Below are 23572 nucleotides of genomic sequence, written 5' to 3' on the forward strand. Positions count from 1 at the left end.
CTTCTCCTTGGTGGCCTCCAGTGGAAGGGAGTTCCACGGTTTAAGCCAATGGCAGCCCCCACTCCAGCCCCCTGGAACCTCTCCACCCCCCACATGCCCCCTTGCTCCTCTCTTGGCTGCAGAACCAGGGACTTGTCCCAGCCACCTTCCTGCCCGCCCCATCCCTCCTCCGTCGATTCCTCTGCCGACGCAGAGCTCTCCCTGTTGAAGATTTAACCCGGCACATGTTTAAACCTGTCAGCCGCGGCATGGCTGGGTCGTGAGTTATGCCCCTGCCCTTAATCTCAGCTGCAATCCATTATGTTTTATGGGTCCTCCTGGCGTAGAGGGAGGGAGGGAGGGAGGAGGGGGCCTCCCCAGCAGCAAGCAGCTTCCTTGGGGGGAAATGAGTGAGCTGGCTTGATCAGGTCCAAAGCGGCTCCTCTAGTCCAGCCTCCTGTTCTCACATTATGGGAAACCCGCAAGCAGGATCCGAGCGCAAGAGCAACACTATCTCCTCCTGCAACTCCCAGCCACTGGGATTCAGAAGCATTGATTGCCTCCACGGCCAGGAGGCATGGATAGCTCTCTGCTCCTCCGTGAATTTGCCCGATTGTCAGTTAAATCCATCAGAGAGGACGGTCATCCCTGCCTCCATTCATCAGACACGTTAAAGGAGCCTGATTGGCAGCCAGGCCCTTCTTGCAGATTCCTATGGAAAGACACTATTGGATAATGTATTAAGGAAGGACAGTTGTCTCTGGAGTCATAATGCAATTTAGGGCCTCTGCTCTCGCTCCCTCCTCTCTACTATTCTTTTCCTTTCTTGCTTTGACTCACAGGTTGGAGTCATAGATGCATGAGTCGAGATTCCTGCATTGCAGGGGGTTGGACTAAATGACCCTCAGGGTCCCTGAATCCTCCTCCTCCTCCTTTGGCAATCCCTCGTAGCTGAGTAAGATTGTCTTCCATAAACACAGTTTTAACAATGAGTCCGTAAGTGACTGTGGAGGCCAATTCTGGATCCACACGTCCTTCCACAGTGGGGACATAGGTTTCCGGGTAGGAGTTGATCACGGTGTGGATTTGCCAAGCGTGCCTTCCTCCTAGCACGTTTCTCCCTTGCGTCCTGAGTTCGAGTGTCTTCAAAGCCCATGAGACCTTTGGTAAAGGCCGTTCTCCAACTGGAGCGCTCGCAGGCCAGTGTTCCCCAGTTGTCAGTGTTTATACTACATTTTTTTAGATTTGTCTTGAGACAGTCTTTAAACCTCTTTTGTTGACCACCAGCATTACGCTTATCATTTATAACTTTGGAATAGAGTAGTTGCTTTGGAAGACACTAATCAGGCATCCGCACATGACCAGTCCAACGAAGTTGATGTTGAAGAATCATTGCTTCGACACTGTTGATCTTTGCTTCTCCCAGTACACTGGCATTAGTTCACCTGTCTTCCTAAGTGATGTGTAAATTTTTTGGGAGACACCTCCCTGAAGCCACAGCGCTCCTCAAGGGCCAGTTTCGCAGCTCAGCTTTGAGCCTGTGATGCTCAAAGTTTGAAGAGACTTGGGGGGGGAGGATGTTGCTTTGTTTCAATAGTGCAGCAGCAGCGCCATCTCCTGCACCAAAGTGGAGTTGCACTGCATGTCAGCAAGGGAGTTCAGCAAAAGTTTCCAGCCACCAAAAATATTTCCCAGCAGGACTCTGGAAGAAATGATGCTACAGCATCACGTCTGAAACAGATGCAGTTTCTTTCCGCTGAACGGATCAGTTCAGGTGGGCGGAGTGTATTGCAATCTAGCAAACGGAGAGATGCTCACGGGGGGGGGGGGGGGCACTCCTTCCTTGAATGCAAGATCACATTCTGCTTGTGGGATGTGATGCATAAGTAGCAGTCAAGTACAACATTCCTTGTTTTTCTAGAGTGGACATGCAAGAGGGTGTTTGGTCCAGCCAGTCGAAAACTTCCCATTTCCTCCTGGCTGGGACATACTTCCTTTGCATGTGACTAGAGGTGGGCATGACCTTGCCTGCCCAGGTAAAGAAAAGGGCAAGGCACACAGCCCACTTCCCTTTTTCGACTCTTCTCAACCTTCCTTTCATCTTGTGAGGAGCAGTGACTGCTAGTCTGCAGTCACTGGGATTATCCCTCTATATGGGATAGACCAGGGGTCAGCAAACTTTTTCAACAGAGTCCCTCGGACCTTGTGGGGGGCCGGACTGTATTTTGGGGGGGAAATGAAAGAATTCCTATGCCCCACAAATAACCCAGAGATGCATTTTAAATAAAAGGACACATTCTACTCATGTAAAAACATGCTGATTCCCGGATTGTCTGCGGGCCGAATTTAGAAGGCGATTGGGCCGCATCCGGCCCCCGGGCCTTAGTTTGGGGATTTGTAACTAAGTCTGCCTTCAGGGGTCCAACTGTGAACTGATGGTATGATTAAACTTCTTTTATATACTTTACACAAGATGGTGGCATGTTTATTCATTTAAGAGGGATATAAAGGGGACTTACCAGGAAAGTAATATTGAGAGGCTTATTTAACAAGCCTGCAACCAGCTACCTGCTGTGTGTTTAAAAGGGGAATGTAAAACTCTGCTAAATTATAGAACTTGCTAGTGCAAGTTAGGAAGGATATTAATAAATATATCCTCTCCTGCCTCCTGAACATCCCCACTCTGCTGGTGGGGAAGAGACATGCTCCCCCAAAGCCCAACATCCCACCCTCCCTTGAGGAACGGCTTCAGTTGTGGCCGCAGGAGAGGCAAGGGCCCGTCCTTTCGCTGCAAACAGCCTGGAAACGAGCAGAGAAACTCAAAGAATGGCCATTTCAAAAGGAACTCCCTCCCATTGGAAGCAGGGATGGCCACAAACCTGGGTAGCTTTAGAAGAGGAGAAATTCATGCAGGAGGGAATTCATGCTATGGAGGGCTACCAGCCACAATGGCTCGGCTCTGCACTCCACAGGTGAGACGCAGCTATGCTTCTGAATCCCCGGGGGGGGGGGAGCATTTCTCTTGCGCTTGGATCCAGCTTGCTGGTTTCCCACAGGCAACTGTTCAGCCGCTGTGAGAACAGGATGCCAGCCTAGATGGTGTTACCGGAATTTATGTAAAGATACTGGCTCACTGGGAAAACTTTAGAAAGTCGCATAAAATCGCTCCAGTATCGGATTTGCGCCATTCCAACTTTGTTCTGTTCAGGAAAGGAATGGCTACCAAGGGGGGAGCCTAGGATGTGGGCAGCCATAATTCCTCAAAGGTACTCAGCAGTGCCAGAAAGGTAGCCATCCCACAGACAATGAATTACGTTCTCAGTCAGGACAAAGGAGTGTGATTACCTTGACCAGGAAAAACAGAAACTTGTAGATATTCCTTCTGTATCACTTGATGGGGGTAAGGTGGTGGGCAAGGGAGAGTTGGGGGCAAACCTGCCAGAAAACCCCTCCTTGTTTGTGACATCTGTATGATGTACCTGTGATGTGTGCATGATGCTTCACCCAAGGTGTTAACAATGGGCCACAGGCCCCGATCCAGCAGGCTACTCTTAGGAAAGACCCAAGTGTATCTCCACTGGTGCCGTTATTGCTACTGAACCCAGGACTCCTGGACTTGGGGAAATCCAGGTAGCCTTTGCTCTAGGGTGGCGCCCCACTAGAAGCCACAAGGCAGAGCCCAGTTCTTTAATCAAAACCGCACGTTTTTATTTACACTCTTCCAGGATACCCCCTACCCCCCATAAAAAAAGTCCAGGCTCATCGCAGCTCAAGTAGGAAGGAGAGGGGCAGGGGGTCAGTCCATGAGGCTGAGGGAAAGCTCCCCCGACCTCGAGAAGCCCCCGCCAGCGCCGCTGATCTCAGGGGGGCGCCTGGTGCTGCTTCCGGTGGCGCAGGATTTCAGTGGGCGTGAGGAGGAGGCTCTGCTGGCAGGCGGGGCAGTGGTACGGGCGCTGCAGGGCGGAGGCGCCCGATGGGGTCACCGTTTCTTCTTCTGGGGAGGAGCAAGAACCTTGTGAAAACTCACACAAAACACAACAGCCCAAAAACGTGCAATGTGGGGCTTCCCTTGCACCTGGTCTGGAGGCCGCAGCTGGTGCAGAAGGCTGCTGAAGCGCGATTGCTGATCAGAGTGAGGCCTTGCCAGCACAAAGCACTTCAGTGATCTGTACTGGTTGCCCCTTTGCCACCCAGCCCGGGTTCAAGGGGTTGCCACTGGTATATAAAAAGCCCTTAACAACTTGGGAAGTCCCTGCCTCTTGACATCACAAAGGCCTTTCCGCGGCACTGCCCCAAAACCTCCTTGCTTAGACGAGGGCTCCGCAGGCGTGTCGAGTGCGGGTGCACATCCTGATCTGTTTTTGGTTTATTCCTGATTTTGCCCTTTGAATGTTTCCAAGAGTTGTCTCTGGCGCTCCTTTCACCCTCTCTGCAAACCGCACTGTGAAAAATCTCGTGGGACGAAGGACTGGAGCTCTTGCCTCGCAGAGAACAAAGTCCCTCCCAGCCCCCCCCAGAAAGTATAACCGCCCCATTGGAAGCCCCCAAACTGCAAAGCCTTTGGGGAAATGTCCCAGCAACTGCCCCCTGCTCCCCCCGGGGGGGGGCTCACCTTCCTGGCTGGGTTGCTCCCCCTCTTGGCCTGGGGGCTGGCAGGCCTCCTCGTGAGCCAGGCGCTCCATCGGGGTGAAGGGCATGTAGAGGCCGCAGCGAGGGCAGGTCCAGAAGCTGCGGAGGCAGTCGCTGTACAGGTCTCCCTCTGTGCCCTGCAGGAGACGGAGGGGCCAAGAGGGGTTGGAGCCCACCCAACCCCCCCAGGCAAGGGAGGGGCAGGCTCTGCGCCCCACAACCAGGCTCCAACCTGCCACCTGGCCTGTCCCCGCCCACCCCCAGAGTACAAAGCGCATTTCTGCACTGCAGAGGTTTGGGCTACGTGGCCTCCAGGTACCTCCTCCCGACTCTACGACTCCCCTGAACTCACCGCCAGGCAGTTGAACGTCAAGAAGCTGCCCACTCTGCAGCCGCCCTTTTCCTCGTCAGGGGCCACCTCCAGCCCCTGGAAGAGGCCGGGAGGTACCTCCCCTCCGGCAGAAGCCACCTGAGGACCCACATAGAGGTTCTGCTGTTCCAGGGGCATCAGGCGCCGCAGGCTGTAGGGCACCTGAAGGGGCAGCAGAATAATAATAATTATTATTTATTTAATAATTATTTATTTCCTTGACATCTGGCGGGAGGGCATTCCACAGGGAGGGCGCCACTACCAAGAAGGCCCTCTGCCTGCTCCTGGATCTGGAGGCTCAGTAAGAAAGAGCCCACCTGCTGTGCCTGGTGCCTCTAGGGAGATGCCCACAAGCAGGATCCGACCTCCCCTCTTGCAGTCTCCAGCCACTTGAGGCCTCCTGCCTGCATGGAAACCAGGAGCCACAGATTGCCCCACTGGCCCAGCCGGCCCACCCACCCACCCACTTCTGCCCGCCCCGCAGGGCCGCCCAACGCACCTCGGCCTTCAGAAAGTCCAGCAGCTCCTGGGTGAGTTGGCGCACCTGCCGGGCGCTGGGCCGCCCCTCCTCGGCCTCCTCCCCCCGGGCCCCTCGGCTCTCCAGCTGCCGGTCCAGGACCTTCTCCCAGGAAGCCCGGAGGCGGAGGGCCGCACGCAGCAGGCGGAGGGCCGCTTCCGGGGAAGGAACTCGCAGCTCCAGCCACGAGTCGGCCACGAGGCGGGTGCAGTCGCCGTTCGTGTCCACGGAGCGAGCCAAGAGCAGCAGCGACTGTGAGGCAGGTGGAGAGAGGCGCCGGTTGCAGAGTGGCAGAATCGCAGGGGACCCCCGGGGGTCATCCAGTCCAACCCCCTGCGAGGCAGGAGCACAGCTGTGGCACCCCCAGCAGATAACCACCGGAGCTCTGCCAAAAAGCCTCCCGGGTGTTTCAGGGGAGGGGAGAGAGCTAGGACGCCTGGGTCCCCCTCACTTGGGGGGGGGGGAGGATGATCACCTGAAGAGCTGGCAGACGGAGGCAGTTCACCAGGTAGGGCTTGTTTGTCTCAAGCAGCGAGACAAAGGCCAGGATCTGGTGGCGGCTGCTCAGGCCCTCCTTGGCATCTGCGAAGAGGGAAGGAGAGTTTCATAGGCTGCCCCACACTCAGCACCAACCCGGGGGGGGGGGTCCCTTGGCAACCATAACAGAGGGGCGGCATCCAGCACACAAACCCTGACTCTGCCTCCGTCACAAATCTGGCTGAGGATAGAGTGGGATGTAACATAAGCAGTCAAATACAACACTTCCTGTTTGTCCAGAGTGAACACGCAGGGGGGGGGGGGTGTTACTCCAGGCAGGAGGACTTCCTGTCACACCTGGTCTGGAGCATCCTCCCCCTGCGTGTGACCCTGGGAGACCCCATAAAAGGGCTGGTCATGCAGCCATCTTCCCTTCTTCTTTCTTTTATTCCATCTTGCTATTATTTTGCTGTCAGCAGCACATGACTTCAATCCCCATATGGAATGAACTCACACTCTCTTCTGTAACTACAAGGTAAAGCCTGCCTTCAGGACCATAATGTGAACTGAATGTAAACTTCTTGTTACTTTTAAGAGAAGACTGCTGTGTCTTTATTCTTTTTAGGGGGGGATAAAAGGGAATTTACCAGAAACAATCGAATCTGGACAAAGCCAGACTGGATTCCTTAACTCAGCCACAGGCAAACTTGGCCCTCCAGATGTTTTGGGACTGCAACTCCCATCATCCGTGACCACTGGTCCTGTTAGCTAGGGATGATGGGAGCTGTAGTCCCAAAACATCTGGAGGGCCGAGTGTGCCTATGGCCTGGCTTAACTTAAGAGATTCAAACAAATCTACCAACCAGCTTCCTGCTATATACTGGGTGATGTGCTCTGCTACGGACTCACAAGTGCGAGTGAGGAAGGATAATATTTAATCAATATATCCTCTCCTACTATCCACAACATTCCCCCAGACAGGAGGCTGAGCTAGACAGGAGGCCCTTGGGGCCGACAGAGTCAGCGCTTAGAACAACATGACCGTAGGCCTGGAAGGGACCTCTGCTTTGCATCCATGGCAGGTGGGCGCCCAGCCTCTGCTTAAAAACTGCAGAGCTGGAAGGAACACCTCCCCCCCTTAAAACCTCCAGGAATCAGCCACCCACTTCAATTCCCGCTTCAATCAAACTCGCACTCGCACCCCTGGCTCCAACTTTCCCCCATGGCTGAGTCTGCTCATTCCCACCCAGTACAGGATCATGCCCCCCACTCTGCCCCCTCCCCAAGGGTCTTCCCTTGCCCAGGATGCAGGAGCCCAATGGGGGAAAGATGCTGAGAGCCTCCGATGGAGGGAGGGAGGGCAGGGGGCACCCCTCTTACCTCTCTGCCCCCCACGTTCTGGACCCCTTTCCTGTGCTGGTTGCAGCAGCTCTGGGGAGGCAGAGAAGATGCTGGTGGGGTGGAGGACGACCCCCACCTTCTCCTTGGTGTGGAAGATCTGGGGAGCAAAGAGGAGGGGGTCTCAGCGAGGGGGCTGGCTCCCCAGGCCCCTCCTCGCCCAGCGACTCCTCCCAGCTCCCTCCCACCCACAAGGCCCAGGCGCTCACCTGGTCAGAGTCCTTGCGGGTCTGGTTGAAGGGGTCTGGCACGGCCAGCTGTGGGTAGAGGCCGCGCCCCAAGACCAGCTGCAGGAGGGCTAGCCGGCCGGGCGACAAAGCCTGCGCCACAGAAGAGGCTGCCCGCAGCTCGGCAACGTCATGGCGCAGCTGGAACTTGACATCCTGTTTGTGGGGGGGAGTAGGAGTAGGAGGATCAGGGCATGACATCCCCACGGGCCTAGGGATCGAGGTAGACTGCCTCTGGACTGGGAGGCTCCATCGGAACAGAGGAAGAGCCCAGCTGCTGGGCCCCCAAGGGGAAGGAGCTGAACCCCAGAGGTACCCCCTCCGGACCCCCTCACCTGGATGTCGAGGCCGCGTTCGGGCTCCCCTTCCCCACCCGAGGAAGAGCTGCCCCCCTCTTCCTCCAGACGCAGCACCTTCCTCCGCCGCCCCTCCCCCCGATCGTGCTCCCGCTTGATCCTCTGCAACTCCCGGCGCTTGCGGTGGCGGCTCTGGCGGGCATGGGTGTCGCTGGGCCGGGCGGGGGGCTCCAGCAGCCGGTGGTCCCGCAGTAGCTCCTGGCAGAGGAGGAGGAGGATAATAATAATAATAATAATAATAATAATAATAATAATAATAATAATAATAATTTATTATTTATAACCCTTCCATCTGGCTGGGTTTCCCCAGCCACTCTGGGTGGCTCCCAATAGAATATTAAAAAATACTGAATTAATTTGGGAGCCTTTGACTGTGATGGAGACGAAGCAGGGAGGGCGGGCAAAAGGTATGAGAGGCTGCCATACCTGGTGGCAATGTACAGTTATTCAGAAGGCCTGGTAAGTGACATATAAAGGTTTGAAGAGAATGTTGGAAATGATTTTTGTTTTTTTTAAAAAACCAAAAAACCAGAAGCTATGATTTTGAAAGGTACAGGACTTAATGGATTTTCTGTGCAAAAGAATTTGTTCCCGCCAGGCCAAGACCAGACCATCCCTATAGAAGGAAGAAGCCACTGCCAAAGATAAAGGAGATTGGAAAAACAAATTAATGAACCATGCAGGACATATTAGATAATCTGAAACCCAAGAAAGAAAAATGACATTGTTCTTCGTTTTTAATAAAAAAGGGGGGAGGGATGTTCAATGCATACTTTGTAAGCTTTGTGTTCAGGCTTTTACGTTAGCTGAACTTTTAAAGGTCACTTGTAACAACATGAACGAGGTTTCTAAAATTGGACTGTGAAGAATGTAAGATTTTATGGACGTGTGTGAATAAGCACAAAATAATGGAACCAGGAGGGGCAGTGGAGGGAAGTCAATTAAGATGTATGATTTAAAACTTTGACTGGGTTATCTGTGGGTCCTGCCTGGTGTTTTTACATGAGTAGAATGTGTGCTTTTATTTAAAATGCAGCTCAGGGTTATTTCTGGGGCATAGGAATTCGTTCATTTCCCCCACACACACACCAAAAATAATAATAGTCCGGCCCCCCACAAGATCTGAGGGACAGTGGACCGGCCCCCTGCTGAAAAACTTGGCTGACCCCTGATCCAGACTGACCCTCCCAAACCTACAGCAGCAAGTTCTAAACCAGTGGCATGTGGTTAAATGTTTCATAGGGGAACAGTTGGGGGCAGGGGTGCCAACTTGCGAGGGTGATGTTTTGGGGGTGGGTGTCATTATTGTGATGCCCCAAAGTTGTGCATGTGAGCCTTGTGCCTCCCTCCCTAAGCCGGGCAGAGGCTTCCCAGGCTTGGGAAGGAGGTCGCCAAGTTGTAATACTTGGCGACAGAGCCTGAGCTGGGTATGTTTAGCCTGGAGAAGAGAAGGTTAAGGGGTGATATGATAGCCATGTTCAAATATATAAAAGGTTGTTTTCTGCTGCTCCAGAGAAGCGGACACGGAGCAATGGATTCAAACTACAAGAAAGAAGATTCCACCTAAACATTAGGAAGAACTTCCTGACAGTAAGAGCTGTTCGGCAGTGGAATTTGCTGCCAAAAAGTGTGGTGGAGTCTCCTTCTTTGGCGGTCTTTAAGCAGAGGCTTGACAGCCATATGTCAATAATGCTTTGATGGTGTTTCCTGCTTGGCAGGGGGTTGGACTGGATGGCCCTTGTGGTCTCTTCCAACTCTATGATTCTATGATTCTAATACTCTAATTTACCCAGAACATTTAGGGGACTAGTCTAGCACATTATTGTTCCAAACGGAGTTAAAAACGCATAGAGCTGTTTAGCATCTCTTCAGCTCCCTATTCTGCTTAAAGTCAAGGGAGCCCAGAAGCAGAGTTTATGGAAAGTGTCTCCTGCAAAGCTTTGAAATCTCTCTCCGATTCACACTGGGGCTGCCACACTTTCTGAAAGTGATCCTGCTGGAGGGTTTCATGGGAAGTACAAATTGCTGCCCCCCCCCCAGGGGGACCGTAGGCGGCCACTAGTGTAGAGCTTGTGGCCCATGGGGTCGTTTAACTGGCCCATGGACCCTCACCGCCCGCTCGGTCGGCTCCCATGCACCGCACTAAACCGGCGAGGAGCAGAGGGGGGAACCACTTTCTGTGACGCTGGCTGGCGCATGCCCCCTCCGCGCCGGAAGGAGCGCTGGAAATAGCGTTCGCGTGTGTGTGTGCGCGCACTCTGGCCCACCGTGGCGTCTGCCAAACCGTGAACCAGCCCAAGCCACAAAAACTTTGCCGACCCCTGGTGTAGAGCATGCACCACTCTGGCGAGACAGTCGGCAAGCAGGGAGGGTCTCATCCTGCAGACCAGATGGAGCTGGTAGACAGCTGCCCTGGACGCAGAAGGATTGTGCGCGCTCGGAAGGGGCATCCCAGGGGCCATCTAGACCAACCCCTCCCCCCCGATTCACACCTACCTGGAACTGGCGCCGCAAGTTGGCCGCTTCGTAGAGCCGGTGCTCCTCCAGGCCCCGCCGGCGGCACCAACGGCGGGATCCACTCCGATTGTCTGATTTCTCCTGCCGGACAACAAGGACGTTTGACTCCATCAGGACGGACCAAGACAGACAGATGCAGAGACAAAGGCCAGAAGGCCAAAACTCAGGAAGAGTCCTGAGTCCTTTTTGTTGGGGATAATTCAGAAATAAATTCCCAGGTGTCAAAAATAGTTATTTATGCTTGCCACTACTGTCCCAACTAAAGAGGATTGGCAACTTAAGTGGACAGAATATGCGCAGCTTGCGGACTTAACATATAGAATAAGAGAACAAGAGGAACACACGTTTAGAGAAGATTGGAAACCGTTTATTGTATATATGGGGGGGAATTATGTACGTCTGCAAACATGGGCCGCATTAAGATAAATTCAACAACATAAATAAGTTTTGATGGATGTAATAATGGAATAAAGGGGTCCCTGACCATCAGGTCCAGTCGTGTCCGACTCTGGGGTTGCGGCGCTCATCTCGCTCTATAGGCCGAGGGAGCCAGCGTTTGTCCGCAGACAGCTTCCGGGTCATGTGGCCAGCATGACAAAGCTGCTTATGGGGAACCAGAGCAGCGCATGGAAACGCCGTTTACCTTCCCGCCGGAGCGGTCCCTATTTATCTACTTGCACTTTGATGTGCTTTCGAACTGCTAGGTGGGCAGGAGCTGGGACCAAGCAACGGGAGGTCACCCCGTTGCAGGGATTCGAACCGCCGACCTTCTGATCAGCAAGCCCTAGACTCTGTGGTTTAACCCACAGCGCCACCTGGGTCCCAATAATGGAATACTGAATGGTTTTAGTTTATGTAAAATACACAGGGATTTATGATATGCAAAATGAACCACGGAAACAGAAGAAGGGAAGTTTGTTTAAGGTTGTTTAAGGGAAGGTTGTTTAAACGGATTTTCTGAAATGCAAAACAGAAAATTTAATAAAAATTATACAAAAAACAACAACAACAACCCAGGAAGAGACCCTCTGGATCAGGCCAAAGGGGGGCCATCCAGTCCAGAATCCTCTTCTCCCCTTGGCCAAATGCCCCCCCCAAACCCAGGAATCCAGATAGACTGCCTCTGGAGCTGGAGGCTCCACAAGAAGAAAAGAAGGGCCTACCAGATCAGGCAGAGACAGAGTGTTTCTCACCCACCTGCACCCAGGCATCAAAGACATTGAGCAGCGTCAGGGGGTCTCCCAGGGGGCTCTCCAGAGGCCGACGGGCGGTTGCACAGTCCGGGTCGCTGCGCCCGCTGCTGCTGCGCAGGAAGGGGGAGGGAACACTGAGCGCAGCTGCGACCGATAGGGTGGGGGCCGCCAGGCCAAAGAGGGTCCCCAGAACCAGCATCTTCCCTGTGGAAAAATGGAGCAGCCTCAGCCAGAGAGCAAAAGCTACTTCACCCCCCCAAAAGCCACCCAGGCAGCGTCTCTTCCAACGTTCCTCATTTAATCCCCACAACAACAGCCCTGCAAGGTAGGCTAGGCTGAGAGGCAGGGACTGCCCCCCCCCCGGTCACCCAGTAAGAAGTTCATGGCCGATAATTAGTGAAATGTGTAAAATTAGTGAAATGTATAAACTTGAAAAGTATAAATAAAACAAAATAAAATAAAGCGAATGGGTAATATTTAAGGAATATCTTAAAAATTATACAGATAAGGCAAATCTCCCGATAGATACAGAATGAATCTAGGAAACAGAGAAAATGCATAGCAAACTCTGGTTAGGGAAAAAAAGATTTGGAAAAGAAGAATAACTAAAATGAAATGCCTATAGGACAATAAGTGGTCAAATAGCACATTGCGAAGACTTGGAAGTCAAATGTGTAAGGTGCGTCTACATTAGGTATTAAGGTAATGTATGTAATGTATGTTTTGTATATACAGTATTGTATTGTTTAAGTGTATTTTAAATGTTGTATAATAAATAAAATAAAATAAAATAATTCATGGCTGAGTAGGGGGAATCGAACTCTGGTCTCCCCTGAACTACGCCTAACACTCTAACCACACCACCGGCTCTCACCCAGAATAAGATTCCTGGCATAGGGAGTGGGGGAGATACGCCCACTCTCAGTGCCCCCCCAGGGGCAGTCTCCCCGTGGCACTCTGCACATGCTCACTCCGAAACGCCACAGCACAAGGCACAAACCCAAGGCACAAACTCTGCGCATCCGGCAGAGGCTCCCGTGGGTGACTGGCACAGACATGCCCCCCCCCATTCCATGTCACCCCCCCCTTTCCAGACTCACCAATCACCACATCCACGGGCAGCTCAGCCAGCAGGCTCCCGATGGGCGTGAGGTTCTCCTCTGGGTCCAGGGCCCCCTGCTGCTTCAGGTAGCTGACGGCCGTCTCCAGGCTGGCTGGCGGGGGGGGCTCCAGGAAGGGGAAGGCGCGGGGGTCGCCCAGCCCCATGCTCTTCATCTGGGGGGGGGGGGGCAACAGAGCCAAGGAGAGAGGCTTCCTTCACATTCCACCCCCCAATGCCAAATTCCTCCCCCGCCCCCCAAGCGGCATGAGCCCAGGCGGATGAAGAATTGCAAAATTGTTGGGCTGGGAGGGGTCCCCGAGGGTCATCCAGCCCAACCCCCTGCAATCTACCACCCGACGGGGGACTCGATCCCACGACCCTGAGATTAAGTCTCACGCTTTACCAACTATGGGGAACGTCGCCTGCCTTCCCACTCGCTATGTGTCAGAACCAGTGCCAGATTTAGGTAATAATAATAATAATGTTGGGCGGCTTCCAACAAAAATTAACATTCATTAAAATGTCACACATAAAAAACTTCCCTAAACAGGGCTGCCTTCAGATGCCTTCTAAATGTCAGGTAGTTGTTTATCTCTTTGACCACTACTGAGAAGGCCCTCTGCCTGGTTCCCTGTAGCTTCGCTTCTCGTAGGGAGGGAACTGCCAGAAGGCCCTCGGAGCTGGACCTCAGTGTCTGGGCAGAACGATGGGGGTGGAGACGCTCCTTCAGGTATACTGGGCCAAGGCTAAACAAGCTCCAGCTTAGGGCCCCACTCTCTTTGGGGGCCCCAAAGAAGTTAAAAGAAAAAAAATGGATGTACATTTCCAAAATAAAAGATCAAAAACAAATAAAATGAAACCTACACACAGCAAAGGTGTTTTGTGTTGTGTCGGCTCCTATGATGTAAGTCATAGGCCCCGCCTGCTCCCTCAAATATCCCTGGTTTGCTCCTTTCTATATATAGGGTGTCGACATTCTGCATGGACTGGTTGCACGGCAACATGTGCAAAGGGCTTTAGGTACCTATGAGGTCCATAAATTACCATATCGCATAGATTCAACACAAAAACAGTGATCATTTGTTGTTGACAAAGGACAGCTGGACATAGAAAGAGCCCCATTCCCTTCAGGAGCTGAGGGCCTCATCCAACTTCAATCCGGCCCTGGTCAGAACAGCCATTTCACCCCCAAAAACCCACAAATGCCATCACTGAAATCCCAGAATTGTAGAGAGGGAAGAGACCCCAGAGGGTCTTCTAGTCCAACCCCAAAATACTGCAGTAATCTCAGCTAAAGAATCGAGGGCCACCGGACCTCTGCTCAAAAATCCTCCAGTGAAGGAGTCTCTCTTTTGAGGTCGCAGAATTGCAGAGGCAGGAGGGACCCCCAAGGGTCCTCTAGTCCACCCCCTCGCAGTGCAGGAATCACAGCTGAGGAGGCCGTGACAGGGAGCCGCCCATTTAAATGGGGGTCCCAGCTCTGAAAACTTTGGCAGGATTTGAGTAATGCTTGTAATGCACTAAAAATTAAGGTAAAATTGAAATATTTAAGAAAAATGGAGAAAATAATATTATGAATGATAAATTATTATTTATACCCCGCCCATCGGGCAGGGTTTCCCCAGCCACTCTGGGCGGCTTCCAACAAAAGATTTAAAATACATTAAAGCATCAGACATTAAAAACTTCCCTAAACAGGGTTGCCTTCCATTGTCTTCTAAACAATAATAATAATAATTTATTATTTATTATAGGTGAAGCAGTTGAAATAAGATGGACAAGGGTAACCATGGAAGGCGGAGGGGAGTCAAAGGATTTGGGGAATCCTAATTGATGTTGTTAATTTAATTCTGTAGCATAAAATTGAAAAAAAAATTAAACAAAAAGTGGGTCCCTGCCCCCCTGGAGCGAAGGGGCTGGGCACCCCCTTCCTCTGCCCACCTGCAGAACAAGGGCGTCGAGCGCCACCCGCTGGATCTCTGGCACCGGGTAGGGGGCAAAGGCATCGTAGTCAGACTCGGCGTAGAGGCGGAAGCAGACGCCCGGCCCTGTCCTGCCCGCCCGGCCCTTGCGTTGCTCGGCGCTGGCGCGGCTGATCCAGAACTCCTGCAGGCGCTGCAGCTTAGCCTTGGGGTCATAGCTCAGCTCCTTCACCTTCCCTGCCAGAGAGAGAGCAGGAAGGTTCAAGGGAGCCCCGTTGCCCCATATGTCACATTCACTGGGGGGCAGTTTACCTGCCAGTCTATTTAATACGATAATAGTAAGCTGGTGTGAATTTTAACCCGTTCCAGTACTTTCTGTATGCCCTAAACTAGTGTGAATTTTTCCTGAAAATTTATTATTTTATCTTTGCTACAATCAAGGGGTGCAAAGATTTCGATTCATGGAGGCTACTGATGGCTCCTAGCCAGGCCGGATCTGCTCTGTCTCCACGGTCAGAGGCAGCGATGCTTCTGAATGTCAGTGGCTGGGAATTGCAGGAGGGGAGAGCTGTGTTCGAATCCTGATCACCAGCTTTCCATATCAGACACCTGGTTGGCCACTGGGGTGGGGGGAGAAGAGGCTGAGCTAGATGGGTCCCCTCCGGCCTGATCCTGCAGGCTGCACTTGGGTTCTCACGTTCAGAAATACCAGGGAGATACTTTTACTAGGGGGCGCTGTGGGTTTAACCACAGAGCCTAGGGCTTGCCGATCAGAAGGTTGGCAGTTCAAATCCCCCGTTGATCGGTCCCAGCTCCTGCCAACCTAGCAGTTCGAAAGCACGTCAAAGTGCAAGTAGATAAATAGGTACTGCTCCGGCAGGAAGGTAAACAGTGTTTCCATGCGCTGCTCTGGTTCGCCAGAAGCGGCTTTGTCATGCTGGCCACATGACCTGGAAGCTGTACACCGGCTCCCTCAGCCAATAAGGCAAGATGAGCGCTGCAACCCCAGAGTCGGTCACAACTGGACCTAATGGTCAGGGGTCCCTTTACCTTACTTTTACTAGGGCAACCGAAATGCCACAGAATCGTTGTGGGCAAGCTTTCGAGTTCCTCAGAAGAGGAAGTTCTTGCCGCTTGGCACACGGTAACATTCCGGTTGGCTAGGATTTTAATAGCAAAGAATTGGAAAGGTGATAACAAAAAAGGGCTGGCAAGCGAAAATAATAGAATATTTACAACTTGCAAAGATGACAGGGAGAATGAGAGGAAATTCAATACAGAAAGTTAATAAAGACTGGATCATATTTAAAGAGTATCTTAAAAGTTACTGTGACAATGTCAACCTCCTGACAGGCTAGAATGAATCTTGAAATACAGAGAAAGTACATAGTAAAATTTCTCTGATAAAAAATGGGAAGGAAAAATATGAATAATGAGATGTGCATAGATTAACAAAATGTGACACAGTATAATGAGAAGAATCGGAAGTTAGTGTACGGTGTGTCTAGGTAGTGGTGTGTAATGTATGTATTGTCTAAGTTGTATGTAAACTGATGTAAATTGATGTATAATAAAGGTGATTTTTTTAAAAACAAACATTCTGCTTGGCCTAATAAAGGTGTTTCTGGAATCCCTAGGCCCCAGGCAATCTTCCTGCCCCCCAAGTCTTTGGGTGTTCTTGCAGAACTTCAGATGGCTCACCTGGTTGGGCCCACAATCTCTCCGCCTTAAGGGCTAGAAAGTGGCTTGGAAAAGAGAGGGGGGGCTGAGGTTCAAGGGTGCCAGGATGCCAGGATGCCAATATGGCAACTTCCAAATTCATGCTGCAGCTGCAAGAGCTGGCCCACTTGCGTCCACAGCCTTCCTCAGACCTCTCCCTCCCAGAGACCCACAGACAGGCTCAGCAAGCGTCTCCACAAAGGACTGGCTGCCCCCATGATATCGAGTGCCAGAACAACTTGGCCACAATAAAGAAATTCTACCCATGGTATGGCTGTTTTCCACCTTCCCATTTCGACTCTCTGGCACCTGATTTGCATAACCTAGCAATCCTAAAATATAGACGCACTTTGACTCTCGCAAGATTGAATGTATTGCCCTCGATTTGAGGGACGGACTTGAGGGGCGATTCCAACAGATTCCACATGAAGAACGCTTATGTCTCTGTAGATTCAGGCAGTCCTGAATCGGTGGCGCATGCCCTTCTGGCTTGCACTCTTGATAAAGACTTGAGGAATGAGGTCATCACCCCTCTTTTATTGTCCAGCCACTGCCCCAGTGTCCTTTCTCTTGGCAGATCAAGATGAGCAGGTGACAGCAAAGGTGGCAAGGTTTTTAGCTGGGGCAATCAGAATAAGATCCACTATTTGACTATTGACTCAAAACCCTAAAAAGTATTTTATATAACTGACTTTTTATTTCTGTTCTTTGTATACTGTATTGTTTTATTGTTGTGGCCAGTGGCTGATGCAAATAAAGATTCATTCATTCATTCAAACCGGCTGCCCCCCAGAGCCCGGGGCAGAAGCGGCCGCCCCTTACCCGAGTCCACGACGAATCGGACGCCGTCGATGGTCACCGAGGTCTCGGCGATGTTGGTGGAAACGATGCACTTCCGGACTCCTGGGGGAGGCAAGTCAAATACCTGCAAGGCAGAGGGCATTTTGCATCTCCAGGGCCCACAGGGAACGACCCGCGTGTGCCAAGGGAGCCTCGGGGTGGGGAGACCTGGGGGCAGAGCCCTCAATAATCTGATTTTTTAAAAAGGGTCCCCCAGGCAGGCACTCAACACCCCCCCTCTTTCAGGGAGCCCCCCCCAAAAAAAATGCCCTGGCACCACCCACCTTGTCCTGCTCGGCCACGGACAGGGTGCTGTGGAGAGGGAGAACCACCCAGCGCTGGGTGTGAGTGGCGTAGGTCTGTGCCGCCTCCACGACAGCCCCAATCTCAGCCACGCCACTGAGGAAGACAAGCAGGTCTCCCCTCTCCTCGGGAGGGTACTTGTGGTCGATGGCTTGCAGCACCCGCAGGAAGGGGCGGGGGTCCAGTCTCTCCTTGCGCCCGCTAGCACCCTCCTCGGGGCGGAGGGGCTCGTACAGGACCTGTGCGGGGGGGGGGAGGAGGCAAGCCGTGAGATGCTGCAGGCCTGGGCTGGGCCTGTCTGGCCCTTCCCCAGCCAGGCAGCCGTTCCTTCCCTTCGTAGCCCATCTCCAAGGAGCCCGAGGGGCCACACTCCCCTCCTCGTGGAATCCCCACAACAACCGCCCTGCTAGGTAGGTCACGCCGAGAGAGGCAGCGTCCCAAGGACACTCCCGGAGAGCTTCACGCCCAAATGGGGAGATCAGAGCCCAGGCCTCCGGCACTCTTAACCACGACACAACCACTGCCACACAAGGCAAGTTTCTAGCCCTCAACGTTACAGAAGTGAAGCTGGGAAAACACAGGGGCTGTTTCCGGAGATAGGGCACAAATTAGGAAGTTGTGGAAGAGGCAGTCAAAGGGTGAGGGTTCGAGGAGAGAGCAAAACCTCCCCACCCCAACCGCACATGAAAAACTGAGAATTGTGCCATCTAGCCCAGGGGTCCCCAAACTACGGCCCGGGGCCCGGATGCGGCCCAATTGGCCTGCCAATCCGGCCCACGACGACCCCCGCCGCCCGCCCCCGCCGCCCACTCTTACGGCGCGCAGCGTGGCAGCGCTCTTCCGGGTCGGGGAAAAAGCGCCGAAAATCCTTTGTGCGCATGCGTATGGGCCTCTCCCGACCCGGAAGAGGTCATTTCTGGTGCACTTCCGGGTCGGGGGAGGCCCATACGCATGCGCACAACGGATTTTCGGTGCTTTTTCCACCCTGGAAGCGCACCGCCGCGCCAGTAAGCGCCCTCCCCTGCCCGCTGGCCCGCACAGGCACGCGCTCCCCCGTCCTCCGGCCCGCCGCGCGATCGGCGCGGTGGGAACCGGCCCAAATGCCGGTAAGTAGTACTATTCCTGGGGACCAGGGGCTCTGAACAGGCAGCCTGTTCAGAGCCCCTGGTCCCCAGGAATAGTACTAATAATAATAATAATTATAATTATAATTATACCCTGCCCATCTGGCTGGGTTTCCCCAGCCACTCTGGGCAGTTCCCAACAGAATATTAAAAACATGATAAAACATCAAATATTAAAAACTTCCCTAAACAGGGCTGCCTTCAGATGTGTTATAAAAGTCAGATAGTTGTTTATTTCCCATCTGATGGGAGAGCATTCCACAGGGTGGGCGCCACCACTGAGAAGACCGTCTGCCTGGTTCCCTGTCTCCACCCCCATCGTTCTGCCCGGACACTGAGGTCCAGCGCCGAGGGCCTTCTGGCAGTTCCCTTGTTGCGAGAAGCCAAGTTACAACTACCAGGCTTTTAGAAGACATCTGAAGGCAGCCCTGTTTGGGGAAGCTTTTAATGTTTAATAGATTGTTGTATTTTAATATTCTGTTGTAAGCCGCCAAGAGTGGCTGGGGAAACCCAGCCAGATGGGCGGGGTATAAATATTATTATTATAAATTATTATTATTATTATTTTCACTTCTTGCAGAGAGGGAACCCCCAGAGGGCCCTCGGAGCTGGACCTCCGTGTCTGGGCTGAACAATGGGGGTGGAGACGCTCCTTCAGGAATACTGAGGCAAATGAGCCACAGAGCCGCCCCACCCCAGAAGCAGCCACAACCTACCCACCCGCCACTCCCCCCTGGCCTCCCCCTCACCGTGATGGGGAAGAGCCGACCGGGGACCTGCACCACGGGAGCCCCCCCAAAGTAGTCCGCAAAGAGACGGATGTTGATGGTGGCCGACATGAGCACCAGCTTGAGGTCGGGGCGGGTGGGCAGGATCCTGCGCAGGACGCCCAGGAGGAAGTCGCTGTGCAGGTGGCGCTCATGGACCTCGTCCGCAATCAGCACCCGGTAGCCAGGGAGGGAGGGGTCCCGCTGGGCCTGGCGCAGGAGAAGCCCCTCCGTCAAGAAGACGATCCGCGTGGCCGGCGAGCGAGTGCTCTCAAAACGGATCTGGTAGCCAACCTGCCGGCAGGGGAGAAAGAGGGGGGGTCAGCATCCAGGAAGGCCAGGGGGAGGGGCTTGGTCTAGGGCAGGCACCCCCAAACTTCGGCCCTCCAGATGTTTTGGAATACAATTCCCATCATCCCTGTCCACTGGTCCTGTTAGCTAGGGATCATGGGAGTTGTAGGCCAAAACATCTGGAGGGTCGCAGTTTGGGGATGCCTGGTCTAGGGGCACACAAGACCCCCAGGGGCTCACCAGCTCAACAAGCAGAGCGGGTTTCAACAACCTCGTCAGCCCATGAGCAGGGCTGGATCAGGCCATTGCCCGCCTCACCCAGCACCCTGTCCTCACCAGGAGGAGGGAAGCACCTTATGGGAAGCCCACAAGCAGAATGCGAAAGCAAAAACAACACCCTCCCCTCCTGCAGTTTCCAGATCTGGAAGCATTGGTGCCTCGGACCGTAGGCACTCTGCACATGCTCCTGCGTCCTCCAGCTCCCCAGCTCCCAGTGTTAGAAACTCAGATATGTAAGCTAGGTGCGAAATGACTCCTTAAACCAAGGTTGCAGACGCCAAAACGGAATGTCTAGTTGCCCTTTGGGGGCAAGATGGCTCTCAAGACTTAATTTTCAAATGATGGACTGACTGCGATGGATTCTCAGTTAAGCATTTGGCTAGTTCAGAGGACAACCGTGAGCCGGGTTAATTAAAGAAGGGAAGTCCCTTGATCCAGGGACAGTGCACATGTACAAGGCATGACCAGAAAGTTCGGTGAATGGTCACAGAAACCGGACAGCGAGAAATATTCAAACATACAATTGGCATTGGAAACCCACGAAATGCTCACCATTGCGTACGGAGATGAAGCTATAACTCAAAAGACAGTGTATGAGTGGTTTAAGCGTTTCCGTGAAGGGTGGCAAACCATCGAAGACGACCCTCGGTCTGGCAGACCGGCGGCAAGCAGAACGGCAGCAAAGGTCGACCGAGTCCGTGAGTTACTGATGTGGGATCGGCATTTGTCCATCCGAATGATGGTGGAAGAATTGCATATTCTGCGTGAAATCGTTCCTGAGGTTACTGAGTTGTCCCACCCTCCCTATTCTCCCGATCTGACCCCACCGGATTTCTTTCTTTTTCCAAAACTGAAATCTGCACTGAAAGGGCACAGATTTTCCAGCACTTCACACCTCCAAGCAGCTGTGATGAGGGAACTGAAAGCAGTACGAAAAGAGGACTTCTCCAGAAGTTTCCAACAGTTCCACATACATTGTCAATGGTGCATTGTATCAGAGAGGGCCTACTTTGAAGGCATGTATGTTCGAATATTCCTATATTTCGTATATTTCTTACTGTCCGATTTCTGTGACGATTCACCGAACTTTCTGCTCACACTTTGTATATTGGCCTCTTCCGACCTCTTTTTCTTAATGGTGGCAGACCGTTCATAACATAGAAATATTCTTCCCTGCTGTGAGCAGGGCAGTGGGTTGGGGGAAGCGAAGACAAGCGACAACAATTCACTGTAACATTGTTCACGGCCCCTGTCCTGGTTGCACAGAAAAAGTGTTTTGGTATAGTGCACTCTGCACATGCTCCTGGGGTCCTCATGCTCCTCAGCTCCAGCCCTCTTCCAGGAGCCCACCTGGAACCCACTGGACGTGATGCAGTAGAGGAAAGGGCACTCTGCCCATGCTCCCTCACCTGCTCGCCGTACTGCTGGAGGCTCTCGTAGGCCACCCTCTGGGCCAGGGCCACGCAGGCCAGGCGCCGGGGCTGTGTGCATGCCACGTGGCTGTAGCCGGCGGCCAGCAGGTACTGCGGCACCTGCGTGGACTTGCCACAGCCCGTGTCTCCAGCCACCACCACCACCTGGCTGCTCGCCACGGCCGCCAGCAGCCGCTCTTGGTAGCGCGCGATGGGCAGGGCGGCACGCTCCCGCTGCAGCCGTGCCAGGCGGGAGAAGCTCTGCTTCTGGCCGAAGTCCCAGAAGTGCGCGAGGGCTGCACGGAGCTCCCGCAGGCACTCGGGAGCCATGCCAGACACCTCCCGACGCGGTGCCCGCAGGTTGGTGCGCAGTCGGGGGTCGTAGGGCTGCGGGGACCCCATCGTCACTCCAGGGCCGGGCTCAGCCGGGGGGGCTCCTTCCCGAGGCTCCTTTGCACTGGGGAAGCGCCGCCGCAGCCGCTCGAAGAAGGTCCAGAACTGGGTGCGCTCATCGCTGCTCGAGCGGGGAAAGTATAGCTCCTCCAGGCGGGCGCGGAGGGCTGGGCAGCCCCAGTGCCCCTCGGGGGGCTCCGACGACATCCTGGATCTCTTCTCACAGGCGCCCGGGAGGATGAACCTGGAATAATATTTATTTATTTATTTATTTATTTATTTATTTATACCCTGCCCATCGGGCTGGGTTTCCCCAGCCACTCTGGGCGGCTTCCAGCAAAATATTAAAATACCATAATTCACCAAAGATTAAAAGCTTCCCTAAACAGGGCTGTCTGGAAGGGGCGGGATCGTGAGACCTGACGGACACGCAGCCGGGAAAACCCCCGACGCCTCCCGCTCCCCTCCCCTCGGGCCACCCAACGGCCGGAGACCCTTCCCCGGGCGCTTCCCCCCGTCCTGCCCGCAGCCCTGCATTCCCACGTTCTCTTTACACGCGTCTCCCTTGCCTTGGCACGTCGAGGGTGGCAGGCAGGCGGCTGAGCATGCGCAGTTGCTCGTCGCGGGCAAGCACACGGGCAGCCGACGCTCCCGATGCGCGTCATGCCCGCCTCCCGTACCCTATAGATCTAGAAGCCGGGTAGAGAAACGCGCGCACGGGCAACTGCCGGGCTCCTTTGGAGACTCCGTGGGCGCTTTGCTCGCGGTCTCTGCTGAGTGCAGACGGGCGCTGTACACGTGCGCCCCACGGCTAGATTAGGGCTGGGGGCGCGTGCAGGGGGAGGGGGCTGGAGTGAAGAAGCTTTTGTCCAGGGGAGCCCCGTTGGACCGCGCCTGAGGCTCAAACCTCGGGGAGGGGAAAGAGACTGGGCGGAGAGATGCGACGGGGCGGAAAAGGAGTCTCACAGGCAGCCTGGACAACCGGAGCCTGTTTTCCCTTCCTTCCACCCCCGGTGCCCAAAAAGGCCAACTGGGGAAGAATCGCCTGCATTTCCCTTTTGGGGAATCCGCGGACCGCCCTGCTGCAGGAGTGTCCTCAAAGACCGTCCCTCGATGGCAATAGGAGCAACGGCCCACCCTGCGGGACTGTTGTGGGCAGTGCCGGATTTACATATCAGCCCTAGTTTAGGGCCCCATTTTCGGGGGGGGGCAAAAAATTAAGGAAAACAAAACTGGATGTACATTTCCAGAATACGTATAAGATAAAAAACAAATAAAATAAAACCTACATACAGCAACATTGTTTTATGTTGTGGTACCACAAAAGCGACAATAAATGTTGGAAATGTAAACAGGATGTTGGCTCATTCTACCATATGTGGTGGACATGCCCTAAGATAAAAGGCTTCTGGGAAATGATTTACAATGAATTGAAAAAGATGTTTAAGAACACATTTTCGAAAAAACCGGAAGCCTTTTTGCTTGGAATAATTGGGGAAGAAATCCCCAAGGATGATGTTAATCTGTTTATGTATGCCACCACAGCCGCTAGGATTTTATTAGCAAAATATTGGAAAAAAGAAGAATTGCCTTCGAAGCAGGAATGGCAAATGAAAATGATGGACTATATGGAATTGGCAGAATTGACAGGAAGACTCCGGGACCAGACAAATGACAAAGTTTCAAAGGACTGGAAGAAATTTAAAATGTATATAGGGAATGTATTCGATAATTAGAGTTTGAAAATCCAGGAAAGT

At 53.3% G+C, this 23572-nt stretch overlaps 1 protein-coding gene across 3 annotated transcripts; it reads right to left on the reverse strand.

Moving 5' to 3' along the window:
- Positions 1-3665: 3665 nt before the first annotated feature.
- Positions 3666-22496, reverse strand: DHX34 (DExH-box helicase 34). Of its 3 annotated transcripts, none has more exons than XM_088672865.1 (17): positions 22385-22496; positions 21420-22059; positions 19423-19734; positions 17531-17788; positions 17229-17331; positions 14707-14924; positions 12764-12938; positions 11668-11867; positions 10450-10551; positions 7933-8151; positions 7580-7753; positions 7353-7470; positions 5971-6077; positions 5478-5747; positions 4961-5140; positions 4592-4745; positions 3666-3970 (listed from the first exon to the last, which is right to left on the reverse strand). In XM_088672865.1, the coding sequence occupies exons 1-17, from the start codon at positions 22420-22422 to the stop codon at positions 3840-3842; spliced, it is 3399 nt and encodes a 1132-aa protein (XP_088528991.1). In that variant the 5' UTR covers positions 22423-22496; the 3' UTR covers positions 3666-3839. The 3 variants fall into 3 exon arrangements, with proteins under 3 accessions (XP_088528991.1, XP_034974405.3, XP_034974407.1); XM_035118514.3 differs by having other exon boundaries at positions 3666-3973; XM_035118516.3 differs by lacking the exon at positions 22385-22496 and having other exon boundaries at positions 3666-3973; positions 20563-21561.
- Between the last annotated feature and the right edge of the window lie 1076 nt (positions 22497-23572).

The sequence above is a fragment of the Zootoca vivipara genome, chromosome 6, assembly GCF_965207765.1.
Source record: "Zootoca vivipara chromosome 6, rZooViv2.hap1.1, whole genome shotgun sequence".
NCBI lineage: Eukaryota > Metazoa > Chordata > Lepidosauria > Squamata > Lacertidae > Zootoca > Zootoca vivipara.